We start from the raw sequence: 16,648 nt of genomic DNA, 5'->3' as shown, positions 1-16,648 counted from the left end.
AAGATAACTACATAATAAATAATAAATACCTCCGTATTAACTTCATTACTATCTTAATCTTCATTTTTAATTAAGTATAAATCATTTCATAACGTGAACGATAATCGATCAATAGCGGGTATCGATCGGTCGCATCTTTAGTGACCTCTATAAATAACGATTCCATAAAATAATGGCATATCAAATTAAAATTAAATCCAGTTAAGTATTTTACAAATACCAATGTATTAAATTATATAAGAATAATTTGTCAACAAGTGACGTATTGTATTAGTTTTCTACGTCATAACAACATCACGTGACAGATAGCGGAAGTTGCATTACAAATAACTTATATAATAAATTTTCAAATTCCAAGTTTCAAACTTCAAGAGGTTGACGTCACTTCCGCAATTTTATTATTTTTCTAATAATTTTTTTTTTGATATAAAAATGGGATATTTCAAATAATCCCCTGACTTGGGAATGCTGGATGGTTAATGGCCTCTCCCACAAATATCCTAAGATACGATAAGATAAGCAACACTACACCTTGATGTTGTCGAGGGGTACCACACTTGGCTTACCGCGTTCATTCTTTATAGAGGATACAGATAACGCGCTAAGAATGGTGCCACAGTAGTAAGAGTATCCAACCCCATTAGTACATATCTATGAGTCAAAGGTTCTTGCCTAACATTGTCAAAAAAACAAGGAACGCGGCACAGTTCGAGCTATAGGTAACTGATAAGAAGGCAACGAATTCTTTGCCTGATAAAGATTGCAACGTACTTATGCATTATCGTTAGCGCCCAAGTATTAGAGGCTGTCGCTTCGCGACGACAAGTAATTTTCTCATTTCCCATTTAAGTCGACGCCATTTTGAAAATCCCGTAAAATTAATTTAACGGCAGGTTAATCTAAAACTAAATTCAAAACTAATGAATTCGATTAATAATTAATTAATTGTCTTTTCTTTTTAATTAATAAACTTAATTTTAATTAAGTACGGAGTTAATTCCGTCTAGTTTTAATTTTACTTAGGGTACGGTACCACACCCTAAAAGGTGAGGTACGCGCTTAAACAATATACCAAAAATGCGCTCCTGGCTTTATAATTTGGCCTTTTACGCGTTTATGCTGGTGTTATTCGCTGGTCAAGATGTCAAAGGTCAAGGATCTGGTTCCCAACCGCAAGGTAAGTGATTCAAACGATAAGTAAGAGTAACTATAGAACTCCAATAAGTATGTTACGCCATGAAAAAATTTCCTTTGGTAATTAACATTTGCAATAAATAAAAATATAATATGTAAATTATGGCAAAAGACTAATATTGAAATTATAGCCTTTGAGTGACTTGTTAATTCTAAATACTTTGGGTAGGGCAACGCCTTAAAAGGTGGACGTTTTTTGGTGAGGCCGCAAAATGGAGAGAAGGGTGGGGTGGGGGAAGAAATAGATTGTGTCTTATCAGTACATTTATGGTATACGTTATATGTATCGATAATTTTCTCAGCTTCGCCCACGAGTTACGAACCTTACATAAACAACCCACCGGGACTTGAAGAAGAACGAAGAAAATTAATGTACCCTTACGAACGTAAGGATATGTTGCAACTGAGTATCGTCAGACCAGTCCATGACCAAGCCCTTAGGTGTCGTTTACCATTCTTTGGATTTTTCTACCATTACATGTTGGTAAGTATATCTCTGGCAGTATAGAATCGCGTGGGTCATAGGTCATATTGGCATGTCCCGCACCGTGAAACTTTGGGTGGTAATGAGCTATGTTTATTAAGGTCCACAAGGATGGTTACATTACTTTTAACCGTGGTTTGGTGGCCTACGATTTTCCCATCAAGTTCCCCATCCAGATCACCAATCCCGATAGAGAGGAAGACCCTTCCATCATCGCGCCTTGGTTAACGCAACAGGAAGTGCCCAGGAACTTAGACGGTAATCTCGAGCGTATACTAGGATATCATGAGGAGAACAAGGGATAACCTAATTACATTTTCAGAAGCCGGAGTGTACTTCCGGGTCATCGAGGTCGACAAGGAAAACAACCAAACGTTGAAGGAAAGAATCTACCGTGATTTCCGGGAAGGTATGATTGGAGCGGCAGAGTTCAACCCTAAATACGTCATCATCGTTACTTGGAAGAACGTCAGTTTCGCCAACCCTCAACCTTCCAAGCCCCTAAGGGTAAGTGGCGTGTTGACGTTTATGGCCACGTTTAAACCAATTAATGGTAACAATTGCAGACGAACACCTACCAAGCTGTCCTGGCAACCGACGAAATGCACACTTACGCCATGTTTAACTACGAATGGATCTCTTGGATCACTCACATGGATAACTTCGAGGGCCAGAACGGTCCTCAAGCTTTTGTAAGTATTAATACCCATTGTCGTTCAGGGATCATTCAAATTAAAAGGACAATTATTGTAGGTTGGTTTCAACGCCGGAAACGGGACAAGAGCCTTCGAATTCCGACCCTATTCCCAACATCCTCACGTCAACCTGTTACCGGAAAGAGGGTTTGCTAATGGTCTCAATGGGCGATTCATGTTTCAAATTGACGAAGAGATATGGTTCGGTTCTTGCATAGAACGAGGTAAGTCCTGCTTTGGGCTTTGACAAGCGTAGAAAGGTAGTTAACCATTCTCCTTTTCAGAACTGGATCCAAATTGGAATGACAGACCTTTGACCTTCTTTCCACGTTACGGTAGCATGCTGGGCGGAACCCTTGTAAATATAACAGGACCCTGCCTCGGTTCCTTGGGCAATAAAAAGAAAATCATCGTAAAATTCGACTTTATCAACGTCGAATGTAGCGTTCGTGGACCCAATCACGCCACTTGCATCTCGCCTCCACTTATGTACCACGGTTACATCGATATCGCCACCGGATTAGACGAAAAGTCATTCTTTTACCACGGAAAGTGGTACATTCGTAAGTATTTAAACACTACCTCCAACTTAACGTCATTTAAACTTAATTGATTTGAGTAGAACCACCGGAAATAACCGAGGACAGAATCTTACTCTCTGGGGATAAAGATCGAGAGGAAGACCCGGACCAATTAGATTTATCCTGGAGGGCCAAGGACTTGGCGTGGCACCAGAACGCGCAGGTGCAACTACATCTATGGGGTTACAGGTAGAAGAACAAAACACAGTGCCTCCGTTTGAAGGCGATTTGTTCATGTTGTTTTTGTTTTACAGAGAAACCGATTCGTATCCCGCGCTGACGCATATAACAAAACTGGCAACGGGAATTAATATTGCCGATGAACGGTACATGTTGCAAGTGAGACAGTTCCATGGCAACACCGATTACGGGAAGCAAGATTTGACCTTCGGGTTCATTAGTATGAATTTGACAGAGGCCAGAGACGCTCTTGGGATGGAACTCGACATTTCCCCGTAATATTAAGTACACTCGAAGGTCACTAGAATTCAAATCTAACACTAATCTAATTCTAGAGTTCTTTGGTCCCGACCTATGCCCTTGGCGTGGTACTTTAAACGTCAATGGGATCGCGAATACGGAACCGATAAATGGAAGCACAAGTACTGCGACGCTTGGTACCAGAAGGAACTCAACTCGGACAGATTCGCTCATACTAACTTCAGATGTCCTTGCACCTTGCAACAAGCCGAATTAGACCGTGGTAGTTACGCGCCCGATGTTCAATGTAATATTATCGACAGGAACTGCGACACTTTCCATCAAGGTGCCCATCACTGTATCATGTCAGGAAGACCAGCGTAAGTACAATGGAACGTAATTACTTGACCCTATCAATAACCGGATCTTATTTATTAACAGGGTTGGTGGAGCCGGACAAACGTGTTGTTACGATGACCACGGGGAACTAATGCAAACGGCAGACACCATGTACGGTGGTCGACCGGCCAGGGCCTTCAAGTTTGGCAAACATCCTTACAAACAAAGAATGATGGTAATTTAAAATCCAGCGCCATCATGGTGGACAGAAATTGGTTCTAATTATAAGTGCTTGTTCTCAGGTTCCCTCACTATCTAATTGGATGCACGATATGGTTCCATTCTTTTTCTGTTGCAAATGGCATCAAGACAACGATAACTCTGATACGTGCGCAATGTACAAATATTGGAGGACCTCTCAAGACTGTTCTTCGTACAGTTCCCCCGGCGTTGGTACGTCTCCTCCTAAACCTTTAATTACCTTTATAATAATTGTACTGTAATTATTAGCTAGCGTTTATGGCGACCCGCATATCCTGACCTTTGACCGCTTGAACTACACTTTCAACGGAAAGGGAGAGTTCGTTTTAAGCAGAGTTCACGACGCCGTTCACAAGTTAAACGTACAAGCCCGATTCGAACAAATACCCAAGGCTCATTGGCTGGGTAAGATCTTAATAGCCCTTGGCTCTTGGACCCACCAAGTAATCCCAATTACTTTATATAGATCCCTTGATCAACGCTACGGCTTTAACGGCTGTATCAATGCGCGACAATCAATCCAGTATCGTGGAATTCAGACTGCGACCCATCGCGGCCCGTTGGCGCTATCATTTCTACGTCATCGTGGACAAAGAGTACGTCTTCTTTTGGGATGACTCCTTGAGGATTCAACACTTTCGCGGGGTAACCTTGTACCAACCGGCTGGTACTTGGAATATGTCTCACATCGTCGCCATGTTCGATTCGGGAGCCGGTATTGAAGTTCATTCCGGCAACGGATACATGTCCGCCCACGTTTATCTACCCTACACCTTCATGAATAAGACCAAAGGCTTGCTAGGTAATTGGTCGGGACATAAAGAAGACGACTTCACGGGAGTTGATGGATTTGTTAGTCTCTACCCCGGTGCTTCCGCGAGGGAAATTTACGACCTCTTTGGATCACAATGTAATTACCACTTGAGGAAATCAAAAATTTACAACGCGTAATATAACTTTACATTTCAACAGATCGACTGGCGGACACGGACCAACCTAATCTGGGTTCTTCCCTATTTTACCACGACACTGTTCCGTTCTCCGTGTACGACGGACCCAACTTTCAACCGGAACTCAGGGAACCCTTAATGATACCCGATAATTTCACCTTTTCCAAAGAGGAAGTCGATCAAGTAAGTACTTAAATATACCAATCTCAACAACAACCCTCTTACTTGGATAAGGGCTCGTTTTTATAAGTTATCTAACCTAGATTTGCAGTAATTCGGTGCCATGTCGCTACGACTTTATCGTGACCAAAAACCCAGAATGGGCCAAGTCAACTAAAAGTCAAGAGTCAGCCGCTGACCAGTTATCCATTGCGGTCAGAGAAGATGGTAAGTTAATTATCTAATAAACTACAGTTGTTTGGGTACGTAATACTCGAATCAATGCAGTTGTCCGTTGCCACGCCTTACCAAAACCTCTTTACGGTCGCAAAAGTGAAATCCGTTACTTTATCGGATCTGTGGTGCGATTCAGTTGCGATGACGGTTACCGTCTAACTGGAACCGAGGTCCGACGATGCCGAGAAAATGGTTTATGGTCTTGGGGTTTCGAAGCAGAGTGTGTCGGTAAGGATTCTTCATAGTAACCTAACCTAACTTGACCTGACTAATTTGACTTTGGGTTGTTATTCTTTGGCAGGTGAGGCAAGTTACCGAGGCAAAATTGGTGGTATCGCAGTTGGTATTCTAATCCCGATTCTAATTTGCGGTGTCTTCATCGGAATATGTTTCGTCCGATGGAGAAGACATAGTAACCATCACTATACCGGCGAAGAGGGAATGTAAGACATAAGACTATCATTTAAACCCTAGCTTTTTGTCATAATATGGTTAGGCGACGGTGGAGGAAAGGGGAATTCAAGGAATTTAATGAAACTTGGTGCAATTATTGTACGGAATGTGTACTTTTAGGGGGTACTTTCAATTTCCCTCTAACTAGTCTAGATCAAAAGATATAATCGTTTAAAGATAAAGATGGTCGCGTGAAGCGAGTTTGTAACTTATTGGGAGATATTATTGTCTTAACTTATTGGGAGATATTATTGTCTTATGTACAAATGTATTACAGGGGCGAGCGAACGCTGATCGAGTTAAAGAAACGAGACAGCGGAGATTACGTCAGAAGACCAGGAAAACTTGAAACTGACGCTTAAAAGTACATTTCACCTATCAACCCCGCCACATATTTCTTAATTTTTAAATACATATAAATATTTCTACACATTTTCACTGTAACAAATAAAAACAAGTTCCGATTTAACCCGGTGACCTTTCGTATATAATTTAACTGGAGATACGCATCATTAACTTGTAGGTCAAAGTGCCTGATAGAGATATTTCTTACGTCATTTTGGACTAAGGGTGACGTCGCGCGAGGCCTTCTGGGAAACCATTACCGGAAGTAAAAGCTAAGAATGGTCTAACTCAAAATAAGAAATTCTACCAAACTATTCTCAATGACCTTTAACCTCATAAGAAAAAAAAATAAAAAAATAAACAATTCAGTTCAGTACTCACAACTTCAGTCGAACTCGATTGATAGGTGTTTGAAAAGAACGGATTTCCATGAAATTCTATGATAAAAATAAACAAGAATATTAAATTATTATAATACTTATAAAGGGGTACTAACACTGACACTACGAAAAAAATTTAAAGAGATAATATCAAGCCAAGTAATAAGTCTGATAAGTTAACGTCAAACTTTGCTTGCTTAATATGGGGCATTAGCTTGGCTTTCCAATAAACACTATCCCTTCAATAACATTCTCTCAACGATGTTAAAGTCCAAATTCCACGCGTAGGTAGACGTAACCCAGTGTTCTTTGGAATGAATCGTCTACCATTAAGATAGCTACAAAACACTCGGTTATTTATTGACGCGTATTGATTTATCATAGAGTAATTACAAGTATAACCCATCGTATCATGTTGAGACGTTACGTGATAGCTTGTACCATTTTCTCATTTAACTTATGGGGGTACGGTCGCGTTCAGGGAGGGTTATTCTCTGATTTTCTTTCACCGGAAGTACCCATTCTGTCAGTCGATGACATGTTATCATTGCAATATCAAAGATTAGGGGCTGTTTGTCAAAATTTTCCACAAGTGGCGCAATGTCTCCAAAAAGAAGGCATTCCCGTAAGTACTTAACTATATTTTAACTATAATATACTCTTAATAAACGGTGTCTTTTTCAGCAATGTACAGTGGAAATGTTAGGACAAATAAAGGACGACATTTGTCCGTTGCCAATGACCGCTAAAGTAATGTACTAAGAAATATTACTTGCTACTTGTCCATCTACCCTAATCTAATCCTGATTACTTGGGAGGTCAAGTTGCAGCTTAACCCAAGGCTTATAATAATAATTATAAAATTCTTACCAATAAATAATTATCGACTCTTAATTAGAATTAATTATTTAAAATCGACTATAATAGATTAGATTACTTAAAAATCCTAGGCTAAACATCCGTGTTGTTAATCTAACCGAGGCTTAAGCCATGCAACTGGTGGGCTTTACACGACGAACGAAAAAATAGGTCAAAATAGGAAAAAAGATCTTTAGAAAAAGGGGGAAAGAAGATAAGCACTCCAAAGTTGGACTAACTTTATAATTTACAATAATTTTTAGGGTAAAAAAGAGAAAATAAAGAGCTTGCAATCAGATACGGTATAAAACATTAATTAATTAACTAATTAATTTGTACCAAATTAAACTAAATAATAAACTTTTAATTAACTTCAGAAGTTGATAACGGCCTTGGTACAAATTCTGATACCATTTTCGAACGCGTTTGTGGTAAGTAAGTAGGTAGGTCAGTACTTACGAGTCAATAATTGTACTTAAGTAATTGGGTACTGCCTATAGCATTGTACAGAGACAATGCTCTCATAAAACGGAAGTACTACCAAGGGAAGCGGAAGTTTAAAGAACACTTTTGAAATCATGTACATTTTTGAATACACGATAATAAATAAAGTATATGGGACTGTAATTAAAATAATTAAATTTAAATACGGATATGTCTTCGTCGCAACTGTCAACAAAGGAACTAACCAACCAACGAACCGGAAGTGGCCCATAAGAACTTACAGTGTCCGCGTTAAAAGGTTAAAACGGTCTCTTTCTTATATACAGTTCGCGTCCATTTCCGGGGAAGTGACGAGTAGCCGAATTCGGCAGCAAATGGTGAGGATGGTGGTGGAAGGTAGGTGGTAGGTGGTAACCGCAATGGTGCGAGATTCTTTCAAGGGTGATTTCCCAAGCGACTTTATACTCAATCTGATCCAAGAAGGGCGGGAAGGAAGGAAAGGAGGGAGGTGATATAACAGACAGCGCGGTAGAGTTACTATCAATTTCTTTGAAAGCTTTAGAGCGCAATAATAGAGTTGGCCAAATCACTTAGAGAGAGTTCGGTACGGTATATAAAAGTTAGGACAGTCTAATTTCTCACGGGGAAAGAGAGATAGTCTTCAACTCTTAATTTCTAAAGCCCTGCCTGAACTGTCTGCCCTGTTTGCTTCTTAAAACTCCAATAGGTTAATCATTTGACTTTACTATATAAAAACTTATAATGCGCCCCCCCTTTCATCGACCGCGTTTAAGAATCTATAATGATGTAATTAAAATTACTTGTCGATTAGGGAATTAATCAATGAGGTACCAAGTCAAGGGAGTATGTAGACCATTTTGAAAAGGGGAAGTGGTTGCAGTTTCGTCTGCTTGTTTTAGGGTTAAGGCGGAAGATTGATAGGACCAGACGGTATGTTCATTCCAAAGACGTTAAACATGGCTTCAAAGTTACCAGTCCACAACCAAATTTGGATGATCCGTATTATTTGAAGTCATATCGTAATTAATGCGTCTTTGTTGTAATTGCACATGCACATTAATGTTCCTCCCATCTATAGAAAACACCAGACTCTATTTTAAACCCCAAATTTTTAAAATAGGTCTATAATAGCCCAAAAGTCAGCTCTACCATTGCACTTGGACCACCATTCCAAAAGATGTCGACTGGCATGTTCACCCCTCATAAATGCATACCCCAAATTTTTAAAAAGGGTCTATAATAGCCCAAAAGTCAACTCTACCATTATATTTGAACCCCTATTCCAAAAGATCTCGACTGGCATGTTGACCCCTCACAAATACTAAAACATGCTGAAATTCTTAGTTAGTTTTAGTACTTGATTACCAAAAATTCTGCAATGACCAAATGAAAAGCTTGGCCTGTACGTGTTATAGACAAGTACAGGAATGTAATTCAACCCTCTCAAATGCAGTTGATAACGCTGTTGAAATGCTTACAAGTACTTAATGAATACCAACGATTCTGCAATGACTACGGACTAGGGACAAGTACATGCAGGAATGTAATTCACCCCTCTCAAATGCAGTTGCTAACGCTAGCTGTTGAAATGCTTACAAGTACTTAATGAATACCAACGATTCTGCAATGACTACGGACTAGGGACAAGTACATGCAGGAATGTAATTCAACCCTCTCAAATGCAGTTGCTAACGCTAGCTGTTGAAATGCTTACAAGTACTTAATGAACACCAACGATTCTGCAATGACTACGGACTAGAGACAAGTACAGGAATGTGAAACCCAACTTAAGGGTTGATACTCCCTTTACTGGGCTATGGGGTTGAGTGGGATGGGAGGCATAGTAGTTGGCGAGTGAGGTGTGGAATCATTAATAACTTCTTTGTCGGCGCGGAGGAACACGAAAAGATAGTCTCTGGGGTTCTCCAATTAAACTGTCAAGGGGGAACCCCACGTCCCCCCTTACCCCTTCCTTCACCAAAAGAATCGATTCATTCTCTCGCTCTCTCTTTCCTTAACGGATCTTCCATTAATTTGACGCGTTTAAAAGATTGAAAAGCCGTCATCTAAACGTACACACGTACGCGAACGTTAACGTAATACGCTAGGATCTATCCTTTCCACCCTTTTCCCAAATATTTCTTCATTATACGGGGGGGGGGGTTTGAGGGATTCATGCTTAACGATTAACGGGGTTCTTGGTTGGCTTGTAAAGAAGAACTCCCCTTTTATTCAATTACATATCTCCGGGAGAAAATTGGTTACCGCCTTTATTTAAAAGAAAGAAAAAAAAAGCAATTTTCGCAGTATTTTTTCTTTTTTGAAAAATAACTAAATTTCTTGTTTAAATTGCGTATCACATTCGAATTGATTTAATGCTTTTTCCCTCCCTTTCATACCTTCAATAAGAAATCTCCAAAATGTAGCAAGATCGCATGGAAGAATTTTTTCATGAAAAAATAATTTCAACTAGGTCTTCAAATTATTAGGTATATCTTTCGATCTATTATAGATAGAGTAAATTTGAAAATACCCCAAGAAAGCCCATATTCCGTAGAGTAATCGCACCAAGTTTCATTAAATTTCTATGTTAACTAAGGCCGACAGAATAAAAATCATGGGGCATCCCTCAAACATAGTTTATCAAAAAAAATAAAATTTAACTAATTATTCAAATCATTATATCGTTTGATATATTTTAGATAGAGTAAATTTGAAAATACCCCATGAAAGCCCATATTCCGTAGAGTAATCGCACCAAGTTTCAATAAATTCCCATGTTAAATAAGGCCGACAGAATAAAAATCATTTGGCATCCCTCAAGCATAGTTTATCAAGAAAAATAAAATACAACTCGTAATTCAAATCATTATATCTTTCGATCTATTACAGATAGAGTAAACTTGAAAATACCCCATGAAAGCCCATATTCCGTAGAGTAATCGCACCAAGTTTCATTAAATTCCAATGATAAATAAGGCCCACAGAATAAAAATAATGGGGCATCCCTTAAAACAGTCCTTATGTCATCACTACATCAGAGTTAAGTAAAGCAAAGAAGTTAGCGTTGTTTGTCTGTTAATGACGACTTCTCTAGACGAAAATTTGGAGAAAATTTAACGTAACCTCTTCAAGAATAAGAGGATCCCTCTCTCTCTGTGTGTTTGTATGTGTAAATTAAACTTGTTGGCTTAATGCGTTCGGTGAAAAGGTATAATATTCCAAGATTGCGCCGCTCCATTTGCGATCAGACTCGGGAAAACTTAGGGCAATTCCTTCCCAAGATAAAGACGCCCCCCCCCTGTTTCCCCCAATACGACAAACTTTAAAGTGCTTTTCTTAAAGTTTTGACAATTAGCGAGTGAGTATTCGACCTAATTCGAGCAATGTACGTACGTATGCCTTAATCATACATAGAAAACACTATAAAATCCCCAAGAAGTCATATCTAGTTTATTAGGGAGAAGGTATAAATTCGCCCCAAATTTCCAGCTTTATCTCCAGTCCAAACGTATAGTAGGTCCGGAGTTACCCCCCCCCTCTAAATTGCACCCATGCAGCATCTCATTGGTTCTTGAACACTCACGTCAGAGCGACGCGAATGATAATGAAAATTACTTGTATTTTCCAACTGAGGAGAGGCAGCGAAATAGCATGGCCTCCTTTTACGTCCCCCCTTATATTTTGAAAGAGGGACTGGGACTATGGCGCGAGAATACTTAGGCATCTTAAACCTTCTCCCTAATAAACTAGATATCGCTTCTTGATATAATATAATATAAATATATTCCCAGCGTTGAAAGTTTTAATAAAAATTACGATTCTGGTGTCTCAGGTGTTAAGAACGTGACTCTTTCAAAAATTCTATCGACAGAAAAAGCTTTAAGAGAAATAATGTTAAATCTGGGATGTTTTTTTGAAAGAAAAAAGCCAGAGCCACTTTCAATGTTTTATGCTAAATTTGTTAAACTCAACAGCTAGTTTCACCGATAAACAACACCTGCCACCCAATAGCTAGCTAGCTAGCATACCCAAAGATATCTCTACAGTACACAGAGGGGATCGCCACGCATCATAATTCCTCTAGTTTAAATTCTTCCATGGCGATTGGTATCATTGAGAGTGTTTTACTCCTCGAATCAGGACGCGTTTGGATCAATACGAGATGGGTTAAGACGCCATAAGAAACTGTGAAGGTGATGGTGCTTGGTTACTTCAATAAATTTGGGGTGTGGGTAACATCTGAAGGTGCAATTTGTAAAATCAACTTTTTTAAAGTTTTTGAAAAACGTTGTTGGTTCAGGATACGTTCGTGCTCAAAAAACTTTGTAGCGTTTCTTGATTTAAGGGAGAAGATGTGTATAGTTATTTAGCACCTTGAAAGGACTATCAAATTGGTTGGACTTTTTCGTATGGATGACTATATAGTTCTTTAGCACCTTGAACGGAGGCGTAGGCTCAAATTGGCATTGCATTTCGTACAAAGAGTGCTAGTTAAGGCGACATCGGGTTTTATTTTTGTGTTCTGCTAGACAAACTAAGGTGCTAAGGAGTTAGAATGTATGAATGCACCTTAATGTTTGCCATTTCGAAAGATTTCTGACGCTCTTTCTCTAATTCCATAAATATTTTCTGTAACTTTTCTTTTTCTGGGGGTTGCCATTTCTATATAGCTGGAAACTATTTATGATATGTCACATTTCTTAGTCGTTTGTAAAGACACCTTGAAATGGATCTGAGGAAAATATTGCTTAAAGCACCGTCCAAGATATAAATTTCCTTTGAGAGCATAAGTTAATCGTAAGCTAACTCGCTTATAAGTTACACAGGGTATAAGTTGTAATTGTCCCAACGTCACATTTCATCATTAAAATGTTTATATCTTTTGACCTATACAAGGTAGATCAAAATTGAAAATATCCCCTGAAAGCTGATATTCCGTAGAGTAATTGCTCCGAGTTTCATGACATTCCAATATTAAATATATTCTATATAAATTAAATGCTTGTAAAATATTTACATATTTATTTATATTTATTATTTGCTGTTTAAATGTAAATCTTTTGATCTATACGAGGTAGATCAAAATTGAAAATACCCCCTGAAAGCTAATATTCCAAAGAGTAATCGCTCCGAATTTCATGAAATTTCAATATTAAATATGTTCTATATAAATTAAAATGTTAGTAAAATATTTACATATTTACTTACATAATATTAGTTGCTGTTTAAACGTTTATCTTTTGATCTAAATGAGGTAAAATAAAACCACATTAAAGGATGCAAGATTCCGTAAAGTAATTGCACCGAATTTCATGACATTGCCACTGCATACAACTTAAAATATAATATAATAGAAAGTAAATATATTTGTTGCAAGGGTTCGAGTTTAACTATGTGTTATTATGAGCTTATGTTATATAAGTGAGTGAAGCTCTCTTTGATATTGGTTCGGGAATAGGTGGGTAGGTAAGGGGGCGTGGTAGGTTAGGTGGATGGTAAGCCGAGTGGAAAGGAAAAGCATTCCCGAAAATGCTCTTTATACCATACAGAGAGTTAGCGTGAGTGGAAGAAAGAGTCGCTTTGAACGTCGTTGGACCGGAAGGCCAAAGCGCGTCTTTAATGAGCCATAGTTGACTTTTTCTCTCTCTCTCTCTCTCTCTCTCTCTCTGCTACCAAAATAAGCCTGTAACCTTTTTAATAATAACGCCAATGGCTCTTGTTGCTTCACTTACTGTTGGCCAAAAACAATTTATGAACCCAAACATCATTTCGAAATACCTCCTCCTGGTTCCTCCTCCGAATATCTCACCGACCTCCCTAGCTACACCTGATCTCTATTGCTTAACTTAAAATAGGAATGTCATGAAACTCGTAGCAATTACTCTATGGAATCTCTACTTTCATTGAGTGTTTTCAAATTTGCTCTGTCTACATTAGGTCAAAAGATATAATCGTTTATAGATGGTGGTGTTGTTTAGATAGTATACTATGGTTGCGCTGGAGCGTCGCTAAGTACTTGGATTTTAATAGGAATTTCATGAAACTCGGAGCAATTACTCTACGGAATCTCTACTTTCATTGGGTGTTTTCAAATCTCCTCTATCTACATTAGTTCAAAAGATATAATCATTTAAAGATGGTGGTGTGGTTTAGTTAGTACGATGGTCGCGCTGATTCGCCGCTAAGTACTTGAATTTCAATAGGAATTTCATGAAACTTGGAGCAATTACTCTACGAATTGTCTACTTTAAGGGAGTGTTTTCAAATCTACTCTATCTACATTAGAATAAAAGATATAATCATATATAGATGGTGGTGTGGTTTAGATAGTATACTATGGTCGCGCTGGAGCGTCGCTAAGTACTTGGATTTTAATAAGAATGTCAACAAACTTGGAGCAAATTACTCTACGGAATCTCTACATTCCTTTGGTGTTTTAAAATTTACTCCATCTACACAATATTAAACGCTACATTCATTTTTAAAAGGTGATGTAGTTAAAAGAAACTAATATGGTCGCCACTAAGTACTTGAATTTCAATAGGAATGTCATGAAACTCGGAGCAATTACTCTACGGAATATCTACTTTCCACGGGTGTTTTCAAAATTACTCTATCTACACGATATTAAACGCTACATTCATTTTGAAAAGGTGATGTGGTTAAAAGAAACTAATACGGTCGCCACTAAGTACTTGAATTTCAATAGGAATGTCATGAAACTCGGAGCAATTACTCTACGGAATCTCTACTTTCATTGGGTGTTTTCAATTTTACTTTAACTATATTAGATGAAAAGATATGATCATTTATAGATGGCGTTGCGTTTAAGCTCATATAAGGTACGTGCTTCATACTAGGAAGTTCGACGCGTCACGTATAGCAAATTCTCCACGCTTATTAACTTTAAGTTTGGCGTAGATTCTTGTCAAAATGATGAGGGTTAATCAAGGGTGAAGGGGACCATGGAAGAGGGGTCATGGCCTCTTTTTAGTTTTTGGTTAAGAATGTATCCGCCCATATTACTTGGAAGGATCCATTTTTCTCCGCCCTCGTCTCTTGCTTAACGTCTATCATCAACATGTCAACTTTTATTACAGTTAGCCCGCGGTCCCCTTTTACTCCTACAGAGGAGTTCCTCACTTCAACAAACAAGCGGTCATTCCCTCGATATACATATACAGGTACAGTAAGATTTTTTCCCTCTGATTGATTTACCTTTTCGTTGGGAGTGAATATCCCCTCGTTTTTTCATTAACCTTTATAGGCTTAACAATTTATCTTTCATAATCTTGGATGTTGGAACATGAATTAAGATATCGTTCTCTCAAGCATGCATTGTTATTTAAGAACAAAAATAAAAATCGATATTTTTGTAAATAATTTTGGGGGTCCTCCTATATTATCTAATCATAAATGGTCCCCCAACCATAACCATACTGATATCTATTTTAATAAATAATAATATAAGTGAAAGGTCCTGGCTGATACCATAATCAAAGTTCAAACCGCCCAAAAACCCAACTTTCTTTAACCTAAACCAGGGATAGATTTAATTTTAGAAGTAGGAATGGAGAACAGAGTAATATCCGGGCGCGAGTCAAAGTCCAGGAACCCCTTCCACGGGACGGGGGGGGGTATGAAAGAAGAGGCGGGAGGGTCATAGCTACAGAGGTAAAAAGGAATTACGTATTTTTCGCCGTCCCCGTCAGCAACGTCATAAAAACGTAGTTTAATTGAGCCAATAAGATAATTTAAACTTTTTGTTACGCGTTGGAGGGAGGGGCTCTATACTGGGTGGTCTATGAGTCGGAATAACTGAAGTAAATACTAACCGTTAGACTCCATTCCTACTTCTAAAATTAAATCTATCCCTGCCTTAACATTAAATTAAATTAATTAAGATTCCCTCTGCCTCCATCTTTTAAAATGGTGCCCCAAAAGGAACCAAAAATGTCCTGTCCCTTTGCTGCTAGTCTAATATATTTCTTAATAAAAACAGAGAACTCGCATATATATATTTGAAAAAGAAAATAAAATTCTAATTTGAAAAAAATAAAAAATATTCTTTCGAAAGCAAGCGAGATTACATTTTAAATTCGTGTCCCTTACCACCACCTCAAATGCTACAAATTTTATTACAAGGAGGCTGTATACCCCCCCCCCACCGTAGCCTCTAACCCCCTCCCCCAAACCCGTAAAAAAACTGCCTTTTTTAACCCCAAAAAAATTCTACTATGGTGGTGTTAAATGGATAATAAGAACGAAAAGCTTGGCGATATTTTCTTTTCTTTTAAACTTTGGGTCCTAACCCTTTTTTTGGGAGGTCGGGGTCCATAGCTACCTAGGGAAATGAGGCCATAAAAAGCCAGGCGCTGACGGAATTGTCCCCAAAAATATAATAATAATAATCCAAGTGGAAAACTCTATGCTCCGATAAAAGAATGGCTGGTTTAAAATATGCCAAAAAGAATTTTCATACGCCTAACAATATCCAAGAAAAAAGAAGTCCATTTTCTTGACCCCTAATGTTGTAACCTTTGACCCCAGATTGTTTAGAGATATAACTAACGTACTCTAAGTTCTTTGGAGATTCAGGTGTATGATGTCAACACTGTACAATATATTTCTAATCTAAAAACGAGGTTCCTGTATTGTAATTAAGTGTTTCTATGTTTCTATTTTAATCCAGAGCAGTGAAATTAATTGTTGGTTGTCAACGCGGAAATAAAGGACACGTCAAGACAGGAAGAGACGACGCACACCAAAATATTAAGAGGAGTTTGGGCGAAGAGGCGCGTTTAATTCGTATTTAATGATATTT

At 38.3% G+C, this 16,648-nt stretch overlaps 3 protein-coding genes across 3 annotated transcripts in view; 2 read left to right on the top strand and 1 right to left on the bottom strand.

The window, feature by feature from the left end:
- The window catches only part of Rab30 (RAS oncogene family member Rab30), a 57,057-nt gene that overhangs the window by 22,661 nt on the left and 17,748 nt on the right, over positions 1 to 16,648 (bottom strand). The window contains exon 2 of the mRNA XM_089846066.1: positions 6,500 to 6,555. Coding sequence (XP_089702192.1) covers positions 6,500 to 6,549 — 50 coding nt within the window. The 5' untranslated portion in view covers positions 6,550 to 6,555. The remainder of the gene's footprint in view (positions 1 to 6,499; positions 6,556 to 16,648) is intronic.
- Positions 702 to 6,242, top strand: mesh (sushi domain containing 2 mesh). Its single transcript, XM_089846057.1, has 19 exons — positions 702 to 1,177; positions 1,497 to 1,678; positions 1,780 to 1,936; positions 2,001 to 2,185; positions 2,245 to 2,370; positions 2,432 to 2,597; positions 2,658 to 2,936; positions 2,996 to 3,143; positions 3,209 to 3,409; positions 3,470 to 3,754; positions 3,816 to 3,948; positions 4,016 to 4,166; positions 4,224 to 4,379; positions 4,441 to 4,884; positions 4,947 to 5,107; positions 5,188 to 5,311; positions 5,372 to 5,548; positions 5,622 to 5,763; positions 6,051 to 6,242. The coding sequence occupies exons 1-19, from the start codon at positions 1,078 to 1,080 to the stop codon at positions 6,133 to 6,135; spliced, it is 3,402 nt and encodes a 1,133-aa protein (XP_089702183.1). The 5' UTR covers positions 702 to 1,077; the 3' UTR covers positions 6,136 to 6,242.
- LOC149654497 (uncharacterized) lies at positions 6,710 to 7,980 on the top strand. Its single transcript, XM_089846070.1, has 5 exons — positions 6,710 to 7,123; positions 7,183 to 7,248; positions 7,620 to 7,658; positions 7,734 to 7,787; positions 7,857 to 7,980. The coding sequence occupies exons 1-5, from the start codon at positions 6,911 to 6,913 to the stop codon at positions 7,881 to 7,883; spliced, it is 399 nt and encodes a 132-aa protein (XP_089702196.1). The 5' UTR covers positions 6,710 to 6,910; the 3' UTR covers positions 7,884 to 7,980.

The sequence above is a fragment of the Phalangium opilio genome, unplaced genomic scaffold, assembly GCF_054372755.1.
Source record: "Phalangium opilio isolate 3A_F unplaced genomic scaffold, DU_Popi_V2 ptg000079l_1, whole genome shotgun sequence".
NCBI classification, from domain to species: domain Eukaryota; kingdom Metazoa; phylum Arthropoda; class Arachnida; order Opiliones; family Phalangiidae; genus Phalangium; species Phalangium opilio.
Note: the sequence above shows the minus strand (reverse complement) of the source record. Positions and strands in the feature narration are given on the sequence as shown.

Coding starts and splice junctions, on each gene's coding strand:
- mesh (XM_089846057.1), top strand. CDS start 1,078: ATGCGCTCCTGGCTTTATAATTTGGCCTTTTACGCGTTTATGCTGGTG. Junction 1,178..1,496: donor ATCTGGTTCCCAACCGCAAG/GTAAGTGATTCA, acceptor TAATTTTCTCAG/CTTCGCCCACGAGTTACGAA. Junction 5,549..5,621: donor TTTCGAAGCAGAGTGTGTCG/GTAAGGATTCTT, acceptor ATTCTTTGGCAG/GTGAGGCAAGTTACCGAGGC.
- LOC149654497 (XM_089846070.1), top strand. CDS start 6,911: ATGTTGAGACGTTACGTGATAGCTTGTACCATTTTCTCATTTAACTTA. Junction 7,124..7,182: donor TCCAAAAAGAAGGCATTCCC/GTAAGTACTTAA, acceptor TGTCTTTTTCAG/CAATGTACAGTGGAAATGTT. Junction 7,249..7,619: donor CGTTGCCAATGACCGCTAAA/GTAATGTACTAA, acceptor AATAATTTTTAG/GGTAAAAAAGAGAAAATAAA.